The following is a 26,596-nucleotide window of genomic DNA, read 5'->3' as shown; positions in this document are numbered from 1 at the left end:
TAGTATGCACCATCAGTTGTCAATCCCACAGGAGGAGGAATGGAATGATTTTCATACACCCAGGCGAGCATGCAAATCCATCATCCCTCAAAATTTTTTGTTATATTTTCATCGGTTTTACGTATTTTCGACCAATCTTCGTAATTTCACCAGATTTTCCGTAGTTTCAATGCATTTTACTCAATTACTCCAAGTCCTAACCACCATTGTCGACTTGTTGTATCACTTCAACAAAATGTCTCACAACGTCGATCTTGTGATGCTATCAGCCAATGGCATTGCGGTATGGTTCTCAATCTCTGTATCATTTATAAACCATCCCCTCTATTACTTTGCGAGGGTCATATACATATGGAAATATCGCGAACCCATCACATGACAGAAATACTGTTCCAGCAGATGGGAGGTGCAAAGGCTTCATTCCGTAGACGAAACACTTTACAAATTCGAAAAGATTTTATTACAATTTGCCGTCTCTCCCTATGTAGATGGAGTCACAAAGGTTTCTCCCATTCGTGGGATAAAGTCGGAGTTTCATAGCTCTAGCACTTCGTTGAACCTAGAGGTTAAGGACCCTAAGAAAAATTCTGTATGGCATCTCTCTATGCATCTTGTATCTCTGCCTCTGTATTTAAGCGCTGTACCCGATCTTATTTGAAAGAGGACGGAAGTGTACTATACGTGTTACACTCAACATCTCGTGAAGGAACAGAACAGGCTGAATTCCACATAATCAATACATCGTGATATTTTTATTTTGCAAAGAGTATTACATCTGTTCCAAACGTGTACTGACAGGCGCTGGTGAGATAGACCGGTGTACAGGATGGCAGCCAGTCAAGGAATATTTTAGGGAATTGATTTAAGAAATTTATTTCAAAAGCACAGTGGTATCTTCACAATTTTTCTCCCAGAGTAATTCACGCCGTGTCTATGTGGCACAAGTCGCTTGTCTTTCAAAGCGGAGGCAGTTCTGTCCAGTTAAAGCTGATGACAGGAGACGCCCTCAGCCCTCTGCAGAAACTGCTAGCGAATTCACGTCATTGGTTTTAGCCAATAGCATACCCGGGATACAGATCACGTTTGTGGACGCCGGAGCGTCCTGCGGAGCGGAACGCAGTTGCTTCTCTGTCTTGTAATCCAGACCTCGAGCAGAACAGACGTCTTTTTGGAAGGCAAAGCCTCTGGCTCTGCTCCTCGCAACCGGGCACCAACGTAAGTTGAACCGTTTTCCCACCAGTTGTCCATTTTAATTAATTATTCAACCACCTAGACTGACCTAAGCCTGCTAACTTCCGACCCTAGGCGCGCCCTTTGTACTCCGTATATTGAAATATATCCTGTACATTGTACTTAATTTCCTCTTTAGTCAGTTAACGGCAGCCCTGGTTACCCACTACCATATCCTGACCGCTCGACCTCCTGCACACTGCCGCCACGAGGCATATTTAACAGCCTTCTTCCCCCTTCGGTTGCAGAAGTCCCTCGTAAACTTCCCCTAACTTTACACCGGCTTTTCCACTCCAATACCGTAACTGCCATTCTGCAAGACTGTTCAGTACCAATCTTATTCACGTCACCCACCCAGTTACACACAATCTCTTTAGATGTTTGCGTGCTGAGGAGCTTAGCACTCCTTGTTGGTGTCTAGTAGGTATGACCCTGATACAGTTGAGAGTTTCGTGGTAATATAACAGACGATTAAGAAGGTTAATAGGAAACCTTTGAGTTATACATAATGGAGCTGCAGATGGAAGGAGTTTGAAACATTTTACATAAATCACTTGCACTATCAATTCTGTAGAATTTTTATAGTGTCTGGATTCCATACCAGGTTCTGGGAAGAGAGAAATGATCGTAGAACATAAACACAAACCCGTAGCAGTGGTGTTTGGTATGTCAAATTACACACCATGTTGCACTAACTATGTGAACAAAACACTCTCTCTTCAACACACGCAACATTTGCTAAGAAAATGTATACACAAGGACTGCAGTACCTCGCAAACCCCTGTCGCTAACAGAATCACTGCAGTTACGAAACTGAAGACTCCATTTATGTACAAGATGTTGTAGAGAAATGGAGTACTTTGCATACATCTTCATTCATCTAGAGTACTGTGTTGAAAGAGGTTTTCTATCGATGGAAATGATTCATCATCATGAATCATTGGAAATCCTATGGTGACTGTGGTATGGAGGGGTCTGCTGTTAACGATTGCAGGTGGATAGCCCTCTAGTTCACAAAGAGAACACGCCACTGTGTACGAGTCGAACACAAATTACACCACACAAGTGATGCACACTGAAAGAACAATGGAAAAAATGGTCATAAGTATGATAAATGACATGCCACATCATCTCACTCTCTCTCTAAAATACATCACCACTCTACCACTAAATCATACCTCGTTACAACCCGTCTCAACCGATCACTCCATCTACTTTCTATCATCCTTTAACGCAGGTCCATGTCAATTTAGAAGCAGATGCTTGTCTTTTCCAGGAAAGCATCAGAGACAGAAGTCAACTTGCATGTATCCCTATGTCAATAGACATGCAGCAGAATGTTGTTAAAAACCATGCAGCAACTGTTCTGTAAGGAATCTCTTTGCTGACACCACATGGTTGTGATTGGGAGATGCACATTATAAAAAATGTTTGTTAGGATTTGAAACACGTTAACAGTCTTGCACAGGGTCAAACACGCAATCCATTCTGTAGTTGTATATTGCAGTTCCCCAGTTGATAATATAACGCTCTTTAGCGTTGCCAGGAAATTTGGAGTCACATCTGCATTTGCGATCTGACATATACAAATTCATTATTCTACGTTTGGTGGCCGGATCGCAAGTGCTTATAACTCTGCCGGCCATCCGGATGCGTGGAGGAGGTAGCCAGTGACCAGAACGAATTGACATTTCTGGCTCAAGTCTGTCACGAGCAGCGGATGCAAACAAAAGTTCTGGCCAGCCGGTTAGCCTGTCCTTGCCCACCATCCACAGGGACAACTCCAGGCAGCGGCTCTCGTGGCACCCTCTGGAGAGCTGAATAGTGAACTTATACTTAGTATGCGATGAGCTGTCTCCACGATCATATGTGTTGCATGTATTCTCTGTGAAAAATTGAGATTCAGTATCGATCGATCACTGCAAAGTGTTGGCGCCAGCCACATGGATAACATCCGAACTCCTGCCACTGCAATCATCCCCAGGCGCCCTCCGTGGCAGGGGCAGTGCACTCTGGCAGACACACATGTCCTCAACTGCAGCTGCGGTCACAGCAGCAGCTTTCTCCGGCCTCTGAGCGTTGGCGCTGGTGGTGTACAAAGGGACAGGAGCGCTGTGTGTGGGCATCTGGGAGGTGTGTGGGCTGTATGTGAGAGTGGTTCCAGCGATTTCAGGCATCTACCCAATACAGCTACTATGGTCGTGGCTTACTGCTTATCAATACATTGCAGTGTTCTCTGCCTTGTCGTCGTATTTGTTGTTACTATCCCCTCATGTGGTAGACCCATTCCTCCTCCTCATTCGTTCTGGTGTAGTTGAGAGATCGAACTTAGGAATTCTATAGTGCTTTATAAACTACACGTAGCAGACTTGTAGTGGTAGGGAATTCCACAACAGTGATGGTATAAATTCACGCCAAAATTTGAAAGTCGAACTATCATTTGATACGGCACCAGTTCCTTTCAAGACGTCAAATTCCCGATTGCAAGTTTATTTTTTCCTATAGTGGTACTGTAGGCACAAACATCAATCTAACACCCGTGCAGATTGTCTACATCTACATCGATACTCTGCAAATCACATTTAAGTGCCTGTCAGAGTGTTCATCGAACCACAATTCTCTATTATTCCAATCTCGTATAGCGCGCAGAAAGAATGAACACCTACATCTTTCCGTACGAGCTCTGATTTCCCTTATTTTATCGTGATGATCGTTCCTCCCTACGTAGGTCGGTGTCAAAAAACGGCTCTGAGCACTGTAGGACTTAACAGCTGAGGTCATCAGTCCCCTAGAATTTAGAACTACATAAACCTAAGTAACCTAAGGACATCACACACATCCATGCCCGAGGCAGGATTCGAACCAGCGACCGTAGCGGTCTCGCGGTTCCAGACTGACGCGCCTAGAACCGCACGGCCACACCGGTCGGCCAGGTCGGTGTCAAAAAAATATTTTCGCATTCGGAAGGCTGGTGTCTGGAATTTCGTGAGAAGATCCCGTCGCAACGAAAAACGCCTTTCTCTTAATAATGTCCAACCCAAATCCTGTACCATTTCTGTGACACTCTCTCCCTGCCTTTCTTTGAACTTTTCTATGTACTCTGTCAGTCCTATTTGCTAAGGACCCCACACCGCGCAGTAGTATTCCAACAGACGACGGACAAGTGTAGTGTAGGCAGTCTCCTTAGTAGGTCTGTTACATTTTCTAAGTGTCCTGCCAATAAAACGCAGCCTTTGTTTAGGCTTCCCCACAACATATTCTATGTGTTCCTTCCAATTTAAGTTGTTCGTAATTTTAATACCTAGGTATTTCGTTCAATTTACGACTTTTAGATTAGACTGATTTATCGTGTAACCGAAGTTTAACGAGTTCCTTTTAGCACTCATGTGATTGACCTCACACTTTTCGTTACTTAGGGTCAACTGTCACTTTTCGCACCATTTAGATGTCTTTTCTAAATCATTTTTCAGTTTGTTTTGATCTTCTGATGACTTTATTAGTTGATAAACGACAGCGTCATCTGTAAACAACCGAAGACGGCTGCTCAGATTGTCTCCAAAATCGTTTATATAGATAAGAAACAGCAAAGGGCCTATAACACTACCTTGGGGAACGCCAGAAATCACTTCTATTTTACTCGATGACTTTCCGTCAATTACTACGAACTGTGACCTCACTGACAGGAAATCACAAATCCTGTCATATAACTGAGACGATATTCCATAAGCACGCAAATTCACTACGATCCGCTTGTGTGGTACAGTGTCAAAAGCCTTCCGGAAAACCAGAAATACTGAATGGATCTGAAATCCTTTGTCAATAGCACTCAACGTTTCATGTGAATAAAGAGCTAGTTGTGTTTCACAGGAACGATGTTTTCTAAACCCATGTTGACTGTGTGTCAAATGGTTCAAATGGCTCTGAGCACTATGGGACTCAACATCTATGGTCATCAGTCCCCTAGAACTTAGAACTACTTAAACCTAACTAACCTAAGGACATCACATAACACCCAGTCATCACGAGGCAGAGAAAATCCCTGACACCGCCGGGAATCGAACCCGGGAACCCGGGTGCGGGAAACGAGAACGCTACCGCACGACCACGAGCTGCGGACGACTGTGTGTCAATAGACCGTTTTCTTCGAGATAATTCATAATGTTAGAACACAATATATGTTCCAAAATCCTGCTGCATATCGACGTTAACACTATGGGCCTGTAATTTAGTGGGTTACTCCTACCACATTTCCTGAATATTGGTGTGACCTGTGCAACTTGCCAGTCGTTGGGTACGGATTGTTTGAGGACATAGCGTGTAACTGAGCTGAAATTTGAAATTCTCAGCTACCTCCATGAAAATGAACTTCCTAGCAAACGATGTAACTGTGCCAGTATTCACCAACAGGAGGCAAGGGAAAGAAAAGTCCAGAAGGGTTCGGAAACTGGGCAGTTGTGGTATCAAATCGCGCCAAATATACCAGTTCTAGTATCCATCAATAGGATGCAAAAAAAGACGTGTCCCTCACAGAAGGTATTGATTTATACAGTCAGTCAATCAGTCTGATAGAGTAAGGATATATTTCCAAGTCATTCACAGCTGATGATCTACTAGGTATCCACTACTTTGTTCCGGACAAAATGGGTGTTACTGTGGTACACAGAAGATGTTCGCTGGGCAGGCAGTAACGACTCGAGAGAGAGAGAGAGAGAGAGAGAGAGAGAGAGAGAGAGAGAGCACATGTTTCGACAGGAATTCCTCAGGTAACATCAAAGAGCTTCCACCACCTGATGCATTGTTTAGGGTCGCGTGGTCGAAGGAGGCCGACATCCAGTCCGCGGTAGCTGGTATTTAGTATCTTGATTTGTAATTAAGACACTGGGTGGCTCTTGACCTCCGTGTTGGCACGCGGACGACACACACACATGTGGGATAGCCCAAACGGCGGCTACTATACCACACTCCATTCTCGGGGCTTACAGTTCTTACGTAATTGGAAGCGTGGGTGGAAGGTGCAAACATGAGCTCTACCCAAGTGGGGGAGCCGAGTCGCCCACAACCGATTAAATAAAAAATATGCATCAATATATTATTGACATTGATTTGACTTTCGTGTCGTGAGATCCTTCCTCTCCAGCACAGAGTAAGTCTTTTTTCCTGTTAAATTTTTCTGGGAGGGGAGGGGTGGGAGGGGGTGAAGGGTGTAGTGTTGGATGTCCTCTGGTGTTGGGGTTGTGCACTAGCTCAGTAAATGCCTGCATGTCAAGATGAGCACATGCACGGAAATTTTCCAACAAGATAACACCATCAATCTGTAGCAGTGTAATTATATAATTAGGATATGTAGTTTCTGGATATGAGCTTTTCCCACAAAATAAAGAGATTCAACACCTGAAAACTGAACTTTATAAATAAACAGAATATTCTCTGCTCTGTAATTGACATTGACTTCAATTTCACATAATGAGACCCTTTCTCTCCAGCAGAGACTAAGTCTTTTCCCGTCAATTTCCAGATGAGGAAGAGGAGGGAGGTTGTTTGGGAATAGGAGATCAGGTCTGGGGATTTCCCAGCACTGGAGGAGTTAATTAATTGGCTCGTTTTATTAATTAGTCGGGTAATTTGATATAAAGAGTGTGCTTGCCTTGACGAGGAGGAGCTGAGAATGGTTGTGGATTTGCCAGAGGTGTGTTCAAAATGTTCAAATGTGTGTCAAATCTTATGGGATTTAACTGCGAAGGTCATCAGTCCCTAAGCTTACACACTACTTAACCTAAATTATCCTAAGGACAAACACACACACCCATGCCGAGGGAGGACTCGAACCTCCGCCGGGACCAGCCGCACAGTCCATGACTGCAGCGCCATAGACCGCTCGACTAATTCCGCGTGGCCGAGGGGTGTGTAAAGAGAAGGTGGGGGGGGGGAGGGAAGGGTGGAGCGTTTGTCGGAAGGAAGAACCACTTAGCAGAATAATGGGTTCAGAGGTGGGGAGGATTATGTGTTACATGAAAACTATTTAGCAGAACAATAGTTTAAGGTCATAAATCAATCAGCTGTCACAATTTAATTAATTTGCATATCAATTTGATATCAAAAGTGCGCCAAAGGACAGGTTACTTTACTACTAATAGGTAGAGTCATTCACGAGGTAGTTTGTGTGTATAATTTACAAATTTTTCGTGCTAAATGGCTCAACTACGATGAAGAGAAATACTATGCTGCCTGCCCGACCAGCGTGCCACACTGGCTCTAGCATCAGGGTTCTACGTACAAACATTCCGTGACAGTGTCATGTACAGCATCTGTAATGTTTCTGAGCAAAGCAATATGGTAACTGACGCTGGGATGCACTTCCACTGTTCCCGATAACGTTCAGGTATCTCACAAAACATTCATTGAAGCATTCTACAGGGCAATTCCACATTTGCATTAATGATAACAGCCCTAAGGCCGACTGAATTGTTTTCTTCTCTAGAGTCTTTCATCAAATCTTAAGTTATTGGAACGGGGACGAGATTAGAGGAAGTCAAAGCATCTATAGTTGCCAATTAATCTAACATGTTTATAAAACTCTAGACTTAATATAACTCTAAAATTACAATTGCGAATGAAAAAACATGAAGAATTTAAAATTAAGAAATTCTCGAAAGTATTTCCGGGACCTACGTGTTACCAGTAGCAATATTGATAACAGGTAAAAATCTTCGAGAATCTCGATTTCTGGAGTTGATGAACTGTCTGCGACTATATAAATAATTAAGTTTACATGGAACCATCGTAGCGCGGTTTCTACTCGCACTTGTTGGTTTTTATTATTATTATTATTATTACAGCAGTCCATTTTCTTTTCAGTATATGCTGGCCTACTACTCTATACTACAGGACATGAGAAAAGTTCTTATCATTTGCTCACTTCCCGGTTGCAGTACGTAGGGCCACCTTGACGGATCGACCGTGACGTGTTCAGGCGTTACTCTAGTTTCAGCCCACTCATTATTTTAAAACGCGAGAGGCCAATGGATCGAAAAAAATAGGAAGACATCAGGCGGATTACTTCATGACGGAGTAGAAGTATCAAAACTGTATAACGGACAGAAAATTGTGCCCATGTTCTCATCTCTGGTCAGTAACGGTAGCCTACAACCACGGCACACTACGTCATAATTATGGCAGCAAACTAACGATTTAAGTGTGTACATTTGGTAGATTTATAAGAAACAGAGAAGTACGAATTTCATGGCGCTAGATACTGTCGCTTTTTTCCAAAGAGGAATGAAATATAGGAGTACACGAGATATGACAGGAGGTTTCTTTAATATACTACTTTTGAAAACAGAAGAAGGGGAAAACAAGCAAACACAGCGAGAAAGAAAAGAAAACACTGAAAAAAGGAATTGTAGTGGGGAGAACTGATGCTGCCTACGCCAATTCGTAAAACACAAGTTGTGGGGACTGGAAGAAAAGGTTATTAACTTAACTGTTATAACCGCAAAATTACTGATAAACGCCGCGTACAGGTCAACTGTATCACCGTAATGTACGTGGATTATTTTGTCTTTTTCCAAGTCCGGTCAGTCGCGAAATAGAAACCACAGTGAAAATCAAAAACGTTTTGTTTGAAACATGTAGCTACAGCTTTCAGCTACCTGTCTACGTAGCATGCACTCCGTCGTATAAATTTGTCGTAGTGTCGTACCAACTTTCCAACACCCTCGTCATAGAATGCAGCCGTCTGTGCTTACCACCAATACTCTACGCTAGTCTACAGCACATTGTCTGTGCCAGAATACTGTCATAGCCAGCGGCTCATGTTGGCACAGAGATAAAAATCAGAGGGCGCCAACTCTGGAGAGTATGGCGGGTGATCAAACACTTCCAATGGAATTCGCTGCGGTAGTGTCTTTGTTGCAGCAGCAGTGGGCGGCCGAGGATTGTCACGAGGAGGGACAGAGCCTGGTGACAACATTCAGCTCCGCTTGTCGTGAACTGCCTACCAGTATCGCCTGATCCACTCTCTGAACAAGCCTGTCGGTCGACACTAGCTTCCTTTCCTGACCACCTGCATCATGAACGCCTGTACATTCGTCTTCAAAGTTCCTGCGTCGGCGTCAGATTGTGGTGTTATGCATGATTGGTAGGAGGGTATGAAACTTGCATGAAATCAGGTAGATCCCCTCAGCATGAACAAACTGAATGGCAACACGCAATTCGCACTTGACGGGAGACACTATTGTTGTAGGCACTTTGACGTGCTCACTGCACGCGTAGAACTGTAAAGTGCGACGTGACGCTATCGACGGTCATACCGGAGACACTGCGCAACACATCTGCGCACAGCGTTGTCAGATTTTCACTATGGTTTTAAATTCGTGGGCGATCGGAGGCTGAAAAACATATTTCGATGAGAGCAAAAAAATGGTTCAAATGGCTCTGAGTACTATGGGACTTAACATCTGAGGTCATCAGTCCCCTAGAACTTAGAACTACTTAAACCTAACTAACCTAAGGACATCACACACATCCATGCCGGAGGCAGGATTCGAAACTGCGACCGTAGCAGTCGCGCGGTTCCGGACTGCGCGCCTGGAACCGCGAGACCACCGCGGCCGGCCGATGAGAGCACGAAAACTGTTGCGGGAGTTTGTGTAGAGGTGCTGACGATGTGTACTTACGAAAGTAGCAGGTGTGCCAACTCCCCGAGCAGTCCGTCGTGCAGTAGCGGCGTTTCGGCGGCCTCGCAGATCGCCCTCAGCAGGCACGAGTGGCCGTCCACACCCAAGCTGCGGGCACAAAAGTTTCCACAATACATCGCCGCACACAAGCGTAGCAACTACCGACGTAGCCTAGTAATGGATCAGCTTTTGCCACTGCTACTTAGTCTACAATCAACCAGTGGGAGTATTTCAGTCCATTATGTTTCGTATTTATTTATTTATTTTTTTCGCCCCAGTAAACTGACTACAAGAATCTCTTTCTCCACTACACTGCCACCATCTTGATTCTTTGCGGCTTTAACATACCAGCTGTCTCTCCTTCGATAAAATAATGGATATAGTATTCTGAAAACAGTTATTAATTCTATAATAGGCTGACACCTGGCACTAAGAACTTGGTCCACTCTGTCATACACACTTAAGTGTTGCTGGACAATCTGGAGACATTCAGTTTTATTCACACAGCGCACGTCTCATCAACAGTTAACCAACGTAAGGTCTATGTGCAGAACCACATTCATGTGCTTGGTCTCTCTCTTTCCTCTTCCTCCCTATTCCTCTCTGTCACATTCTCCATCCTCTCTCCTCTTATACTCTCTATAATTTTTCCTCATTCTTTCTCTTAATTTCGCTCACATTCTGTCTCATACTCAACCCCTTGTTGCCCTCTCACACATCCTGTCTCGCTCTCCCCCCCCCCCCCCCTCACTCTTCCTCTCTCACGCACCGGTCCTTCACTTCCTCAGTCTCTTCCTCTTTCCTTCCTCCTCTTGCTACTTGCTAGTATATTTTCCTCATTCCTTCCCCCTATTCTTTCCCCCCTCTCTCTTTCTTTCCTTTCCTCTCCCTCTTCCATCTCCCTATCCCGTGTATCATCTTGAAATGTCCTGATATCTGTCAGATACTCCACGTACTAATCTGTCATCTCTCATTTCTATAGGAACGTCGGAGAGCGACAATATTCAGCAGTCGCTCGTGTGAATAAGGCAGCGCAGATATTTCAGTCGCATTTCCAGTCCTCTCCCTGAACGCCAGACTGCTCCTTAAGTTCAGTAACTCTTCAGATAAACAAAATCGTTGGGGACATTATTCTTGAAAGGCGCAGATATCACAGAGATTGTACTGCACGGAGAAATGTAGCAACTCCAAATGAAAGAAAGGCAGGAAAGCTGAAAACCTGCGGAAAGATCAGAAAATACTGCAATATTCTATCAGGAACAAAAGCTTTTTCTACCAATCAGTTATATTCTTATGCAAAAAGCTCCTGACAGAACCAAAAGTCCAGCGAGAGCTGGAGGAATATCTGGTAACTTTTACCGAAATACCTTTCGAGAGAGTTAATAGTCAATAAAGACTAATGGCTGAAGCCTGGAATAATCTTTGTCTTCTGATCAGAAAAGGGGGCAAAGCAAGAACAACATTACACTAATATGTCATTATCTTTCCAATGCATCAGATAACGGTCAATAATTGAGATCATTAAGTTATTGTGGCTTCCGTTCTTATTATGATAAGTTAGTTACTTACTGGCATTCTACGGATCGGAGCGTGGAATGTCAGATCCCTTAATCGGGCAGGTAGGTTAGAAAATTTAAAAAGGGAAATGGATAGGTTAAAGTTAGATATAGTGGGAATTAGTGAAGTTCGGTGGCAGGAGGAACAAGACTTTTGGTCAGGTGATTACAGGGTTATAAATACAAAATCAAATAGGGGTAATGTAGGAGTAGGTTTAATAATGAATAAAAAAATAGGAGTGCGGGTTAGCTACTACAAACAGCATAGTGAACGCATTATTGTGGCCAAGATAGACACAAAGCCCATGCCTACTACAGTAGTACAAGTTTATATGCCAACTAGCTCTGCAGATGATGAAGAAATTGATGAAATGTATGACGAGATAAAAGAAATTATTCAGGTAGTGAAGGAAGACGAAAATTTAATAGTCATGGGTGACTGGAATTCGTCAGTAGGAAAAGGGAGAGAAGGAAACATAGTAGGTGAATATGGACTGGGGGGAAGAAATGAAAGAGGAAGCCGCCTGGTAGAATTTTGCACAGAGCATAACTTAATCATAGCTAACACTTGGTTCAAGAATCATAAAAGAATGTTGTATACCTGGAAGAATCCTGGAGATACTAAAAGGTATCAGATAGATTATATAATGGTAAGACAGAGGTTTAGGAACCAGGTTTTAAATTGTAAGACATTTCCAGGGGCAGATGTGGATTCTGACCACAATCTATTGGTTATGAACTGCAGATTGAAACTGAAGAAACTGCAAAAAAGTGGGAATTTAAGGAGATGGGACCTGGATAAACTGAAAGAACCAGAGGTTATAGAGAGTTTCAGGGAGAACATAAGGGAACAATTGACAGGAATGGGGGAAAGAAATACAGTAGAAGAAAAATGGGTAGCTCTGAGGGATGAAGTAGTGAAGGCAGCAGAGGATCAAGTAGGTAAAAAGACGAGGGCTAATAGAAATCCTTGGGTAACAGAAGAAATATTGAATTTAATTGATGAAAGGAGAAAATATAAAAATGCAGTAAATGAAGCAGGCAAAAAGGAATACAAACGCCTCAAAAATGAGATCGACAGGAAGTGTAAAATGGCTAAGCAGGGATGGCTAGAGGACAAATGTAAGGATGTAGAGGTTTGTCTCACTAGGGGTAAGACAGATACTGCCTACAGGAAAATTAAAGAGACCTTTGGAGAGAAGAGAACCACTTGTATGAATATCAAGAGCTCAGATGGCAACCCAGTTCTAAGCAAAGAAGGGAAGGCAGAAAGGTGGCAGGAGTATATAGAGGTTTTATACAAGGGCGATGTACTTGAAGACAATATTATGGAAATGGAAGAGGATGTAGATGAAGATGAAATGGGAGATAAGATACTGCGTGAAGAGTTTGACAGAGCACTGAAAGACCTGAGTCGAAACAATGCCCCCGGAGTAGACAACATTCCATTAGAACTACTGATGGCCTTGGGAGAGCCAGTCATGACAAAACTCTACCATCTGGTGAGCAAGATGTATGAGACAGGCGAAATACCCACAGACTTCAAGAAGAATATAATAATTCCAATCCCAAAGAAAGCAGGTGTTGACAGATGTGAAAATTACCGAACTATCAGTTTAATAAGTCACAGCTGCAAAATACTAACGCGAATTCTTTACAGACGAATGGAAAAACTGGTAGAAGCGGACCTCGGGGAAGATCAGTTTAGATTCCGTAGAAATGTTGGAACACGTGAGGCAATACTAACCTTACTCATTTGCAGACTTAGAGAAAGCTTTTGACAACGTTAACTGGAATACTCTCTTTCAAATTCTGAAGGTGGCAGGGGTAAAATACAGGGAGCGGAAGGCTATTTACAATTTGTACAGAAACCAGATGGCAGTTATAAGAGTCGAGGGGCATGAAAGGGAAGCAGTGGTTGGGAAAGGAGTGAGACGTGATGCTGAGGGGATTAGATTAGGAAATGAGACACTTAAAGTAGTAAAAGAGTTTTGCTATTTAGGGAGTAAAATAACTGATGATGGTCGAAGTAGAGAGGATATAAAATGTAGACTGGCAATGGCAAGGAAATCGTTTCTGAAGAAGAGAAATTTGTTAACATCGAGTATAGATTTAAGTGTCAGGAAGTCGTTTCTGAGGAGGAGGAGGATATTAGTGTTTAACGACCCGTCGACAACGAGGTCATTAGAGACGGAGCGCAAGCTCCAGTGAGGGAAGGATGAGGAAGGAAATCGGCCGTGCCCTTTCAAAGGAACCATCCCGGCATTTGCCTGAAGCGATTTAGGGAAATCACGGAAAACCTAAATCAGGATGACCGGAGACGGGATTGAACCGTCGTCCTCCCGAATGCGAGTCCAGTGTTCTAACCACTGCGCCACCTCGCTCGGTCGTTTCTGAAAGTATTTGTATGGAGTGTAGCCATGTATGGATGTGAAACATGGACGATAACCAGTTTGGACAAGAAGAGAATAGAAGCTTTCGAAATGTGGTGCTACAGAAGAATGCTGAAGATAAGGTGGGTAGATCACGTAACTAATGAGGAGGTATTGAATAGGAGAGAAGTTTGTGGCACAACTTGACTAGAAGAAGGGATCGGTTGGTAGGACATGTTTTGAGGCATCAAGGGATCACAAATTTAGCATTGGAGGGCAGCGTGGAGGGTAAAAATCGTAGAGGGAGACCAAGAGATCAATACACTAAGCAGATTCAGAAGGATGTAGGTTGCAGTAGGTACTGGGAGATGAAGAAGCTTGCACAGGATAGAGTAGCATGGAGAGCTGCATCAAACCAGTCTCAGGACTGAAGACCACAACAACAACAACAGTTACTTACTTACTTATTCAGTTAGTTAGTTCCTCATTACATGGATAATTTGAAAGTTTTTTTATCGAAATGATGTGGAACTAGTCAGTCTACAGGATATGTATATACGATTAGTGTTAAAATTAATGAACACATTATTTTTAACGCTACTCCTACAGCCACACTTAAATATTAGACTGTTTCACAGTCTGCCAGCTTCCAAAAAATTGTTCATGGAATAGGACGAGTTGTTAAGAAGAAATGATTTTAGATTAGGTTTAAAATTTGCTTTGCTAACTGTCGGACATTTTATGTTAAGGGGCCAATGATCAAAAATATTTGTTGCTGCTTATTTAATACCTTTCTGAGCCACTGACTAATTCAGTAATGTATTGTAAACATCTTCTGCTCTAGTGTTGTAGGTATGGACAGCACCATTCATCTCAAATTGTGGTGGATTATCAATATCGAATTTCATTCGCAGATATATGTATTGTGTTGGTGCACTTAAAATGCCTAACTCCCAGAAGAGGTACCTATTGAAGGTGAATAACGCGTATCATTGTTACTGCTCACTTTTGTACAATCAATGCTTTCTTAGTAAATGATTAATTATCCCGGATATCACTCCGTAAGACATTAATCAGTGGAAAGATGCAAGATAGGCCAGTGGGTTGATTCGTTTGTTTCCAGGACTAGCAAACGAAGAGCAAAAGTACCTGAACTTAACTGTTTAACTCAGCAATATCCTCCTCTCAGTTCAAGTTTTCATCAGCATGTACACCCAAATACACTCCTGGAAATGGAAAAAAGAACACATTGACACCGGTGTGTCAGACCCACCATACTTGCTCCGGACACTGCGAGAGGGCTGTACAAGCAATGATCACACGCACGGCACAGCGGACACACCAAGAACCGCGGTGTTGGCCGTCGAATGCCGCTAGCTGCGCAACATTTGTGCACCGCCGCCGTCAGTGTCAGCCAGTTTGCCGTGGCATACGGAGCTCCATCGCAGTCTTTAACACTGGTAGCATGCCGCGACAGCGTGGACGTGAACCGTATGTGCAGTTGACGGACTTTGAGCGAGGGCGTATAGTGGGCATGCGGGAGGCCGGGTGGACGTACCGCCGAATTGCTCAACACGTGGGGCGTGACGTCTCCACAGTACATCGATGTTGTCGCCAGTGGTCGGCGGAAGGTGCACGTGCCCGTCGACCTGGGACCGGACCGCAGCGACGCACGGATGCACGCCAACACCGTAGGATCCTACGCAGTGCCGTAGGGGACCGCACCGCCACTTCCCAGCAAATTAGGGACACTGTTGCTCCTGGGGTATCGGCGAGGACCATTCGCAACCGTCTCCATGAAGCTGGACTACGGTCCCGCACACCGTTAGGCCGTCTTCCGCTCACGCCCCAACATCGTGCAGCCCGCCTCCAGTGGTGTCGCGACAGGCGTGAATGGAGGGACGAATGGAGACGTGTCGTCTTCAGCGATGAGAGTCGCTTCTGCCTTGGTGCCAATGATGGTCGTATGCGTGTTTGGCGCCGTGCAGGTGAGCGCCACAATCAGGACTGCATACGACCGAGGCACACAGGGCCAACACCCGGCATCATGGTGTGGGGAGCGATCTCCTACACTGGCCGTAAACCACTGGTGATCGTCGAGGGGACACTGAGTAGTGCACGGTACATCCAAACCGTCATCGAACCCATCGTTCTACCATTCCTAGACCGGCAAGGGAACTTGCTGTTCCAACAGGACAATGCACGTCCGCATGTACCCCGTGCCACCCAACGTGCTCTAGAAGGTGTAAGTCAACTACCCTGGCCAGCAAGATCTCCGGATCTGTCCCCCATTGAGCATGTTTGGGACTGGATGAAGCGTCGTCTCACGCGGTCTGCACGTCCAGCACGAACGCTGGTCCAACTGAGGCGCCAGGTGGAAATGGCATGGCAAGCCGTTCCACAGGACTACATCCAGCATCTCTACGATCGTCTCCATGGGAGAATAGCAGCCTGCATTGCTGCGAAAGGTGGATATACACTGTACTAGTGCCGACATTGTGCATGCTCTGTTGCCTGTGTCTATGTGCCTGTGGTTCTGTCAGTGTGATCATGTGATGTATCTGACCCCAGGAATGTGTCAATAAAGTTTCCCCTTCCTGGGACAATGAATTCACGGTGTTCTTATTTCAATTTCCAGGAGTGTATTTGGAGCATTTTACTCTGTTTACGGACTCCTGTTTGTTCATGCGATACGTCAGTTGCTGGTATGGCACCGTTTCTTGCATTGAACCGAATATAGTGTCTATTCTCAAAATTTAGGGACAGTCCATTTTCTGAGAACTATTTAGATTTTATTTGAAAAATATCATTAACAATTTGTTCTTTTGCTTTCTCTATCATCTGTAAGAAGTACCAACTCTGCTTGATGAATGTTAAGTGGAAGATCATTCAGATATACCGGGTGAGTCAAAGGAAAGGCACATACTTTGAAGGGTGATAGTGGTTTTGAACAAAAAACGTCATATGAGCATATGCCTTTTCTTAAGTTTCCGAGGAAACTAATGAAAACAATGGAGAACAGGACAAATGCAGGTGATAGTAGATGAAACATTGTGATCTCATGTTTTGTTTAGTTGTATAAATTTCCTCACAAAAATGTTGAAAAAGGCCAACGTCCACGGCCAGCAGCTCTTGCAGACAGCTGCTGTGTTGCTGATCTTAGCTCATTTGTACGGTCCTTTACTTAAGTACACGCATGCAAGATTCGTTGCCCTATCATGCGCAATTGAGTTGCGCACTGAAATGGTCAGTAAATACGACACTATGTAGCCTACACTTTGCTTGTATTCGCACGTGAGTGCTGGTGAAGAACATGTCACTGACGCCCGCGATTTGCAAACAGCTGTATGTCGGATATGGTTAAGATAATGGTATATGTTAATTTGAAGTTTTTGGTTCAGAACACCCATACCCATAATCCTTCGAAGGATGTAAGTTCCCTCCTGACTCACACTGTACGCAGTATAGGAGCAGACTCAGAATTGAACCTTGTGGGACGCCCCTCACGCTTTGTCTGCAACCACTAAACCTTTTTCTTCCTCCAACGTTATTAAAGTTATTGTGCACATCTTTTGGAATTTTCTCTGTTAAGTGTGATTCAAGCTACTTTTGTAGCCCATAAAACGTCTATATTTGAAAACAGTAATCTAATCTTCCCAGATAAACTCTTCGGGAAGTTCACAACAATGTCAAATGGCGATACTTTGTTATTTAAGGTTTGTAATATTTGGTGAGTAAATATATAAAGAGCATTGTCAGTCGAGAAACTATGTAGGGATCAAAACTGTGTTGTGCTAAGGAAATTCTTTCTACTTAAACGTTTTAATTATACTACTGATGGGCGATGTTCGTTCCTTACAAAGTGACCCACAACTAATTAACTGGTCACCTGTCACTCATAGCTGTCGTGGGGTCCTCAGTCCTGGTGTACAGGATAAATGAATTATTCATTGTTTCTGTCTGCAACATGTTCAGTAGACAATAAATAACTTTTTTTCAAATTTTATTTACTGCAGACTCAAATAAAGCACTTTGTTTAACTTCTCCTGAAGAGAATTGTAAAAAAATATTATTGTCCTAAGATCTTCAAACGCATGGAATATTTGGGTACTAGCTGTACCTGGACACGCGTAGGAGTGGCTCAGTCTGGTTAAATGTAAAAGAAACAAAAGAGAAATCACAGATTTATAGTATGTTCGGTAACTCGACATGTGTCCTAATTTCCTGTTCCCCCTGTCGCTGTCCATCATCTCGTGCCCCTCTCCTTGTCCATTGACTGAGAATATGTTCAACGATTCTGCAGCAAACAGAAATTAGGGATGTCGATCTGTAATTTTGCGGGTCCGCTGTTTTACACTTCTTATACACAGGAGTTACCTGAGCTTTTGTCCAGTCGCTTGGGGATTTGTGCTGGGCGAGACATTCACGATAAATGCAAGCTAGGTAAGCGGCCAGTGCCGTAGAATACTCTTTGTAAAATCGAACTGGGATTCCATCTGGACTTGGATATTTACTTGCTTTCAGATCTTCCAGTTGCTTCACGATCTCAGGTATGCCTATTCCTATGTCGTCCACACGGGAGTCTGTCCGATGGTCAAATGACGGTATGTCTGTACGATTCTCTTGCGTGAATGGTTTCTTGAACGTGAAATTTAAAACTTCGGCTTTCGTTTTGCTATCTTCAACTGCCACATCAGACTGGTCAACAAGGGACTGAATGAAAGCCTTAAAACTGCATAGCGATTTTACTTAAGACCAGAATTTTCTCGGGTTCTTTTGCTAAGGTGTGACGGTGGCAGTTGTCGTATGCTTCTCGCATAGCTCTTTTCACAGACGCACAAATCTCTACTAAACTTCGATTGTCGTCATTTCTGCGTTCCCTTTTGAACCGAGAGTGCAACAGCCTCTGTCTCCTCAGCATCCGCCGAATTTCGCTGTTGAACTATGGTGGGTCTTTTTCATCATTTTTCAGCTTACTATGCACATAGCTCTCCAGACCACGATTTATAATCTGCTTAATCTTTGCCCATAATTCGTCTACATAAATCTTATTGGAACTAAGCGATGCCTATTCACTGTTTAAGTGAGATGTTAATAACTGCTTATCTGCTCTGTCTAACAGAAACACCCTCCCAGCGTTGTTGACTGACATTTCTTTCCCACCCCTCTGACCATTTCTTCTTTCACCACTTCTCTCTCTGATCTTGAGCCTTGTTTATCGTCATTGCAAGTTACGTTTCTGTAGTAGCATTCTAGTCGTAAACCAATAAACCAGAAATACAACTTTCCACTCTTCTGTGAAAATCTCGTGGGAGGAAGAAAACAAAACAGCACATTGTTGTTTATACAATTTATGTTTAAGAATATATAATATAATGAGAGAGAATATATATGGCAGAATGAAATTGGCTAGTGTTTAAAATGTCCCGCTATCGTAGTTACAATTGGCTGCGTCAAAGAAAACAAAACTGCACATTTTTACAGCAGGTCGATTCCTTTATCAGAAACGGTTTCGACATGTACATTGTTATTTTAAAAGAAACATGTAGTGTTTGTTCGTCTTAATGTTTGAGAGAGTATCGTTTAAAATTTGAAGTATGTAAATCCGTCAAGAACGTTTCGAGATTTTTGTAAACCGCATTTACACTGATACATATACGAAACAAAAGCGTCATAACTTCTTAACGTTTTTTTTTTAAAAAAAATCTTTATTGACATATCAATAATACAATAGTAATTATACATATGTGACCCACTTCCTTACATGATTAGTGGGCCATCTATTGTTACATAGATTGAGAATTGTTTGCAGCTTGGATTACAATTTTTGTTAGTGAGCTACTATTTAATTCCTAAGGTAGTGTTCTTAACGGTTTGCGTTACGACGTTCAAACTGCACGGTTGGCCGCGGGGCATGATGCGTCGTGGAAAATAGTTTGCGCCGTATGGTTTGGGCATTTCGCGATTGAGAAGTCTCTTCACCCTCAGTGGGTGAGTGTGTGGTGTGCAGTGTCCAGTCACGGAATAATCGGTGCGATATTCGTTGGTGGCACGGTGACTATCGAACAGTACGTGACGGTTTTGTAAGATGATTTCATCCTCATTATTCAAACTGACACCAGTTTCGACAAAATGTAGTTTGTGCAAGCCTGAGCTGGACCCCATCGATGCAGGAGAGTGATGTCCTGGAGGACTGCATTCTGACTCTGGGGTACCCAAAGGTCATTGGCATGGGTCTCTATTGGCCGCCATATTCTCCGAATCTGAAACACACGACTCCTTTTTTTGAAGCTATATTAAAGAAAAGGTGTACAGCAATAACCAAAATCATTGCTGAGCTGAACATAGCCATTCAGGAGGTCATTGACAGCATCGATGTTCCGACGCATCAGCGCCGCATGCAGAATTTCGCTATTCATTTGTGCCACATCATCGCCAATGATGGCAGGCGTATCGAACATGTCATAACCTAAATCCAAATATTTGTAGTGACGTTCACATGTTGGGTAAAGTGTGTGCTCGTCGTAGTTTGTAACAAATTTACGTTTTTTCCATGTAGTTCAATTGTCAGCCTGTATTATACGAGGGTTGGAACTTTAATAGTGGCAACTATTTATTTACAACTCGTACAAAATAGATACGTGTTTCAAAGTTTTACTGGCCTTGAAAGTAGTCACCATTATTGTGTATAACCCGTTGCCAGCGATGTGGAAGTCGCAGGACACTCTTAGCACTGCCAGTTGTGTTGACAGTTCGAGCGGCGCGGTCTATTTCCCGACGAATTTGTGAAGTGTTTCCTTCAGTTTAGAAATCTAGTTGAACTTACGAGGTCTTAAGTCAGGGGGAGTGCAGTAGGTGGTATAGAACTTAGCAGCTCTATCACTCAAACAAATCAATAACAGCTTGCACTGTACGTGCTTGAGCATTGTTCTGCAAAATGATGGTCAGGTCCTGCAGAAAGTGTCATCTCTTCTGTCTCTATTCTGATCAGTTTTGGAACACAACCTACGACCCACTCCCGGGTGAAAGAAAAATTTCCAGAAATAAATGGGAGAGGCATGGCGCAGATAACTCGCAAAGTGGATAATCCGTCTGCAGATAATGACAGTGCCTATCCGCTGAACGTTCACTAGAGTATTGTGTAAAATTTTAAATAAATTTGTGAAGATCGCTTCGAGGTTTCTTGCAAGGTCCCCCCTCTTACACATCACATACATATTTATATGTAGTAGAAATATATATATATTATGTCCGTCCGAATATGCATTAGAGCGTCCTGTAAAAATCCGAAGCATATTGGTTAACAAGTGTTTTTGTAACAAAGTTTCCCCCTTGCGAATTTTATATTTGTTTATATATCGCATACTTAAGAAAACCAGTTATACAAAAACACGCGAGTACCCACACGCAACGTTGTGACAAAATTTCAAAGCACTCAGCCAGCAATTATTCGAGTTTTGCGAGCACAAACATACACAAGCTGAATTTTTATAAATTACGATTTTTCCTTATTAAAAAATCTGAATTTATTGTTACACAACAACTTTAAAGCAATGTTCGCAGGGAATACACAGTAACACGAGACAGGAAATTGTTAACTCCTTGCAAGTTGATAACTGCGCTGAAAGATAAACATGGTGTGACGAGTAGCAAAAATAGTAAGTTGACGTAATCGTGAGGGTGTAAAGGTGTTTGTCGCTACACACTGTCTGAAAAGCTAATTCCCTTTCTCATGGCAGAGCTCCACAAAGAAGTGTGATCGCACCAGCGTCAGTACTTCAGCGAGTGACAAGTGTTTTCGAAACATGCTCTGCCATCGCTGACGCAGGTACGTACCCGTCCATGAGGGAGGAGATGGCGCCGTAGGCTGCCGCCCGCCCCACCGTCACCTGCAGGTCCTGCTCCGCCTGGCTGATGTTGGTCATCTCGGCGTACAGCCACTGGAACTGCAGCTGCATCACCATGGTGCGGTTGGGCAGCTTCACCGGCGTCGTTATGCCTACGACAAACTGCCACACGCGGCATGCTAATGCAGTTGCGAACAACGATCGTTACAGCTTACCACCTATCGAAATTCCACACAACGTTATACCCCCACACAAATAAAACAAATTGTGAATCTGTTATATGACGATCAGTGTGGTTTTGTGGAAAGATACAGGCAATAGAGAGGCGTTTCTGGCGTTGCAGTTGACAGGGGAAGCCAGACACGTACATAGGATTCAAAGAAACTCCGCCCGAACAGGCCATGAAGGCCCAATGGTACCGACCGGCTGCCGTCTCATCCTCAACCCACAGGAGTCACTGGATATGAATATGGAGGGGCATGTGGTCAGCACACCGCTCTCCAGGCCGTATGTCAGTTTACGAGACCCGTACATAGGATTTGGCTGCCTGGAAAAAGCGTGTGACGATTTAAAATGGTGCAAGATGTTCAAAATTCTGAGCAAAATCTGAGTAAGCTACAAAGACAGAAAGTAGTATCCAGAATGCAGAGGGTACAAGTGCAGATATTTTTTATGTGTACTACCCTAAGATGTACTCACATCAGTGTGTTGGTTGTTTTTTCTCTGTGTCGATTAGTCTTCCCACAAATGTATCGCAAATAGTACGACCTGATGTTTTCTGCACGGTCATACGTGTGTCTGTACAGACTACCCTTTTCTGTCCATTCATCCACAGTTCAACACTTGACCTGCTGACCAGAGGAAACGTTAATGGCTTGCTGTTGCTACATTTACTTGGAGGTACTAACCAAACAAAAAACATACAACTTGTAATGGCTATAGTCATTAGCCTGCGCCGTGCGGAGTGGCCGGGTGGTCTGAGGCGCCATGTCACGGATTGCGCGTCCCCTCCCGCCGGTGGTTTGAGTCCACCCTCGGTCATGGGTGTGTCTGTTGTTCCTAGGATAGTTTATGTAGTGTGTAGGTCTAGGGACCGATGACCTCAGCAGTTTGGTCCCTTAGGAATTTACACACATTTGAACACTAGTTTGCAAATGACGTTAATACTGAGATAATGTTGTTCAGTGCACCGTCGTCAATCACCAATAAAAATATCTCCACTGATGCCTATTATACCCTGTACAGTATGTACAATAACAAAGAGGAAGCAATCAGAATGGAATGCCAATAACGATGCACTCAGATTACAAAGGGTCTAAGAGATCGATGCAGTCTTCGCTCCTATTGTTCAATCAAAACACTGAAGGAGCAATGAGGGAAATAAAACAACGGATCATGAGTGGGATCAGGGTGAAAGAATATCAATGATAAGACTCACTGCTATCGTCAGTGAAAGAGAAGTAGTATAGAATGGACAGTCTAATCAGTACACACCGTGGATTGAGTGTTAATCGAAGAAAGACGAGGACTAGCAGAAATGAGATGAACTATAAACTTAACATCGAAATTGGTGACCACGAAGTGTGCTATGTTAATGAATTCTGATACCTCGTAAGCAAAATAACACATGAAGGACGAAGCAAGCAGGACAGGAAACACAGATCAGCGCAGGCCAAAAGAAGTCTACCAGTTGGCCTTAATCTGAGCAATAAATTTATAAGAACGAACGTCTCGATGGCAGTACTGTTAGGAAGTGAACAGTGAGAAAACCAGAAAAGAATATAATCGAAGCGTTTGAAATGTGGTGCCGTACCAGGATGTTGATAACTAGGTACACCGTAATATAACGAATGAGGACATTCTCCGCAGAATCTGAAAAGAAAGGAACACCTGGAAAACACTGACAAGACAGGGGATAATTTACACGGTGCGCAGTAGGGGGCTTCCATCTCATTCGATAAAGAACCGTCTTGTGAAGTGGAAAAGTTCAAGGAAGGGCCAGTACATCTCGAGGGGGGGGGGGGGGGGGACATTACCAGGATGTGTCTTAAGTTCTAACGGATCACAATGATATCTCTCCAAGAAATGGATATACTACAGCGTGACATTTCCCTTCCTGCACAGCATACTGCTATGGTAACAACACGTTTGCGAAACCATTAAGTAGAAGAAGCTTTCACGCCGCAACCACAGCAAACAACTGCCGCCATCTTGTCCGACGACGGCTTGATAAACAGTGGTCTACGTCAGAGCTCTGCAGGCGGTGTGGACCTCGTTCAGCGAAACAATTCCATTGCATTGGCTTCTGTTCTCCAGAAAACGTCAAACCCCAACGCCTCAGAGTGCAACCAGCGAGCGAACACCACCGGTGTCGTATATGACGACAAAATGTAGTATTTTCGAAAATGCGTACTTCAAACTGTCACACAGTGCAAAAAGGGTATGTGCATCTACACCTACCTCATTACTCCGCAGTTAACACGTCTTTGGCAGAGGGTTCATAGAACCACTTTCACATTATTTCTCGACCGTGCCCTTCTCCTGAAGGGCATGTAGGAAAAATAAAAACATTAATGTTCCCGTCTGAGCTCTGATTTCTCTCATTTAATCACGATGATCATTTCTCCCTTTGTTACTAGGGGTCAACAAAATTATTTGGCATTCGTAGACGTAATTCGGTGATCGTAATTTTGTGGAAAGATCTCTCCACAACGGAAAACAATTTTGTTTTAATGGCAGGCACAGCCACTTGCTTATCATATCTATGACACTCTCTCCCATATTGCGTGATGATACGAAACGCCATGCATTCCTTTGAAGATTTTTGGTAACATCCGTCAGTACTGCCTGCTAAGTACCACTTCCCGCGTAGCAGTACTCCAGAAGAGGACGGACAAGCACTGTGTCGACAGTCTCTTCAGTAGATTTCTTGCATTTTTTACGTGTTCTGCCAATAAAGTGCAGTCTTTGGTTCGCCTTCCGCACAACATTTTCTATGTGATGTTTCCAGTTAACATTGTTCTTAACTGTAATCTCCAAGTATTCAACTGAATCAAGATGATATTGTATTCATCACAAATTGGCAGCTTGCTTTGTCGAACAATATCAGGAACGTTTGAGGCGCTACCCGTCACGTCACATAAATCTCAATTTCTAAATATTTGGAGCATCCTATACACAATACTCACTAAGGTTTCAGAATCTGAAGCACACACACATTCTACGTTTCATCAACACGCGCTTTGAGAAATGTTGAACCCATCTGAAGCAAGATAGGTACCACTGTTTCACTGGGGTACGCGTTCACTTTATATGTTAATCAAAATATCCACGGGTGTACTGCCGGTCTACAGTGTCCAACGGGCACAATATTTCGGCGATCATACATGTCGCCATCATCAGGTGAACTGACGGACTGAGGTCCTGTGAACATGCCGGTACGGAGATCCGTACGCTATGGTTGCTCAGGGGGAACTGGCTTCGGTCGCGGCGGCGGCCGATTTAAATACCCTCCGCCCGCGGCGCGCTCACTCCGCCGTCCGCGCCCCGCGCCACGGTCGCGCGGCGGAACAGATTGCGACGGCGTCTGAGATGACGTCGGTGTGATGGCTCTGTCCGCCATGGTCGTCACAACTATACGTTTGCTCGATTTACTCTTGATTAACCCAATCGCTGGTTCCCAAGCCTTGCTAAGATTATAACCACAGTCACGGTTTATGAGGTCGTCATTGGTGCGAATTTCGATGGCCTCTCTAACAACGCTGTCCCAGTATCTCGACGTCTGTACCAGAATCCTCGTGCGTTCGTACTCCATAGCGTGATTTTCCGACAAACAATGTTCAGCGACCGCCGACTTGCTCGGATACATCAGTCGAGTGTGCCTCTGGTGTTCACGGCATCGATCCTCGACGGTACGCATCGTCTGACCAATATACGACTTGCCGCATTGACACGGAATCTGGTACACGCCGGCCTTCCTCAAACCGAGGTCATCTTTGGCGCTCCCCACCAGTGCACGAGTTTTATTCGGAGGACAAAACACAGTTCCGACCCGGTGTTTCTTCAAAATGTGGCCGATTTTCCCCGAGAGTCCGCCTGTATATGGAATAAACGCAGTGCCTACCTCCTTCCTCGTGATTTCATCCATCTCCACAGGTTGTGCTGTAGTGGTTGGGCGGAGAGCACGTTGAATCTGCCACGCTGAGTACCCATTTTTTCGAAATACACTTCTCAGATCTTCCAATTCCTGGGGTAGACTCTCTGCGTCAGAGATAGTGTGCGCCCTATGTACTAGAGTTTTAAGTACCCCATTCCTCTGTGAAGGGTGGTGGCAGCTGTCTACGTGCAAATACAGATCAGTGTGCGTTGTCTTCCGATACACCCCATGACCTAGGGTGCCGTCAGCCCTTCTCTTGACCAAGACTTCAAGGAAAGGTAATTTACCCTCCGTTTCAGTCTCCATATTGAATTTGATGTTGGTGTGTATGGAGTTTAGATGAGTAAGGAAGTCAAGGAGTTTATCCATACCATGTGGCCAGATGACGAACGTGTCGTCCACGTAACGGAAAAAGCAAGTAGGTTTCCATTCGGATGACGACAGGGCTTCCTCCTCGAAGTTCTCCATGTACAAATTCGCTAACACCGGTGAGAGTGGGCTACCCATGGCGACTCCCTCCGTTTGTTCGTAGTATTCTCCATTAAAAAGAAAATACGTGGAAGTCAAGACATGCCTAAAAAGGTCAGTGGTCTTCTCGCCAAACTTCTGACTAATCAATTCTAGTGACTCTCGCAGGGGTACCCTCGTAAACAACGAAGCGACGTCAAAACTCACCATGATATCTGACTCATCCAACCTGAAGCTATCAAGGCGTTTAACAACATCCACGGAATTACGGATGTGATGAAGGCATTTACCC

General features: G+C 43.9%; 1 protein-coding gene across 1 annotated transcript in view; it reads right to left on the bottom strand.

Moving 5' to 3' along the window:
• LOC126199403 (uncharacterized) overlaps positions 1-26,596 on the bottom strand; it is a 138,314-nt gene that overhangs the window by 67,080 nt on the left and 44,638 nt on the right. Inside the window, exons 3-4 of the mRNA XM_049936321.1 lie at positions 21,670-21,842; positions 9,906-10,013 (exon numbers count right to left, since the gene is read on the bottom strand). Coding sequence (XP_049792278.1) covers positions 9,906-10,013; positions 21,670-21,842 — 281 coding nt within the window. The remainder of the gene's footprint in view (positions 1-9,905; positions 10,014-21,669; positions 21,843-26,596) is intronic.

This window comes from Schistocerca nitens, chromosome 8 (assembly GCF_023898315.1).
Source record: "Schistocerca nitens isolate TAMUIC-IGC-003100 chromosome 8, iqSchNite1.1, whole genome shotgun sequence".
NCBI classification, from domain to species: domain Eukaryota; kingdom Metazoa; phylum Arthropoda; class Insecta; order Orthoptera; family Acrididae; genus Schistocerca; species Schistocerca nitens.
The sequence above is the reverse complement of the archived record's forward strand: the minus strand, read 5'-3'. Positions and strand labels throughout refer to the sequence as shown.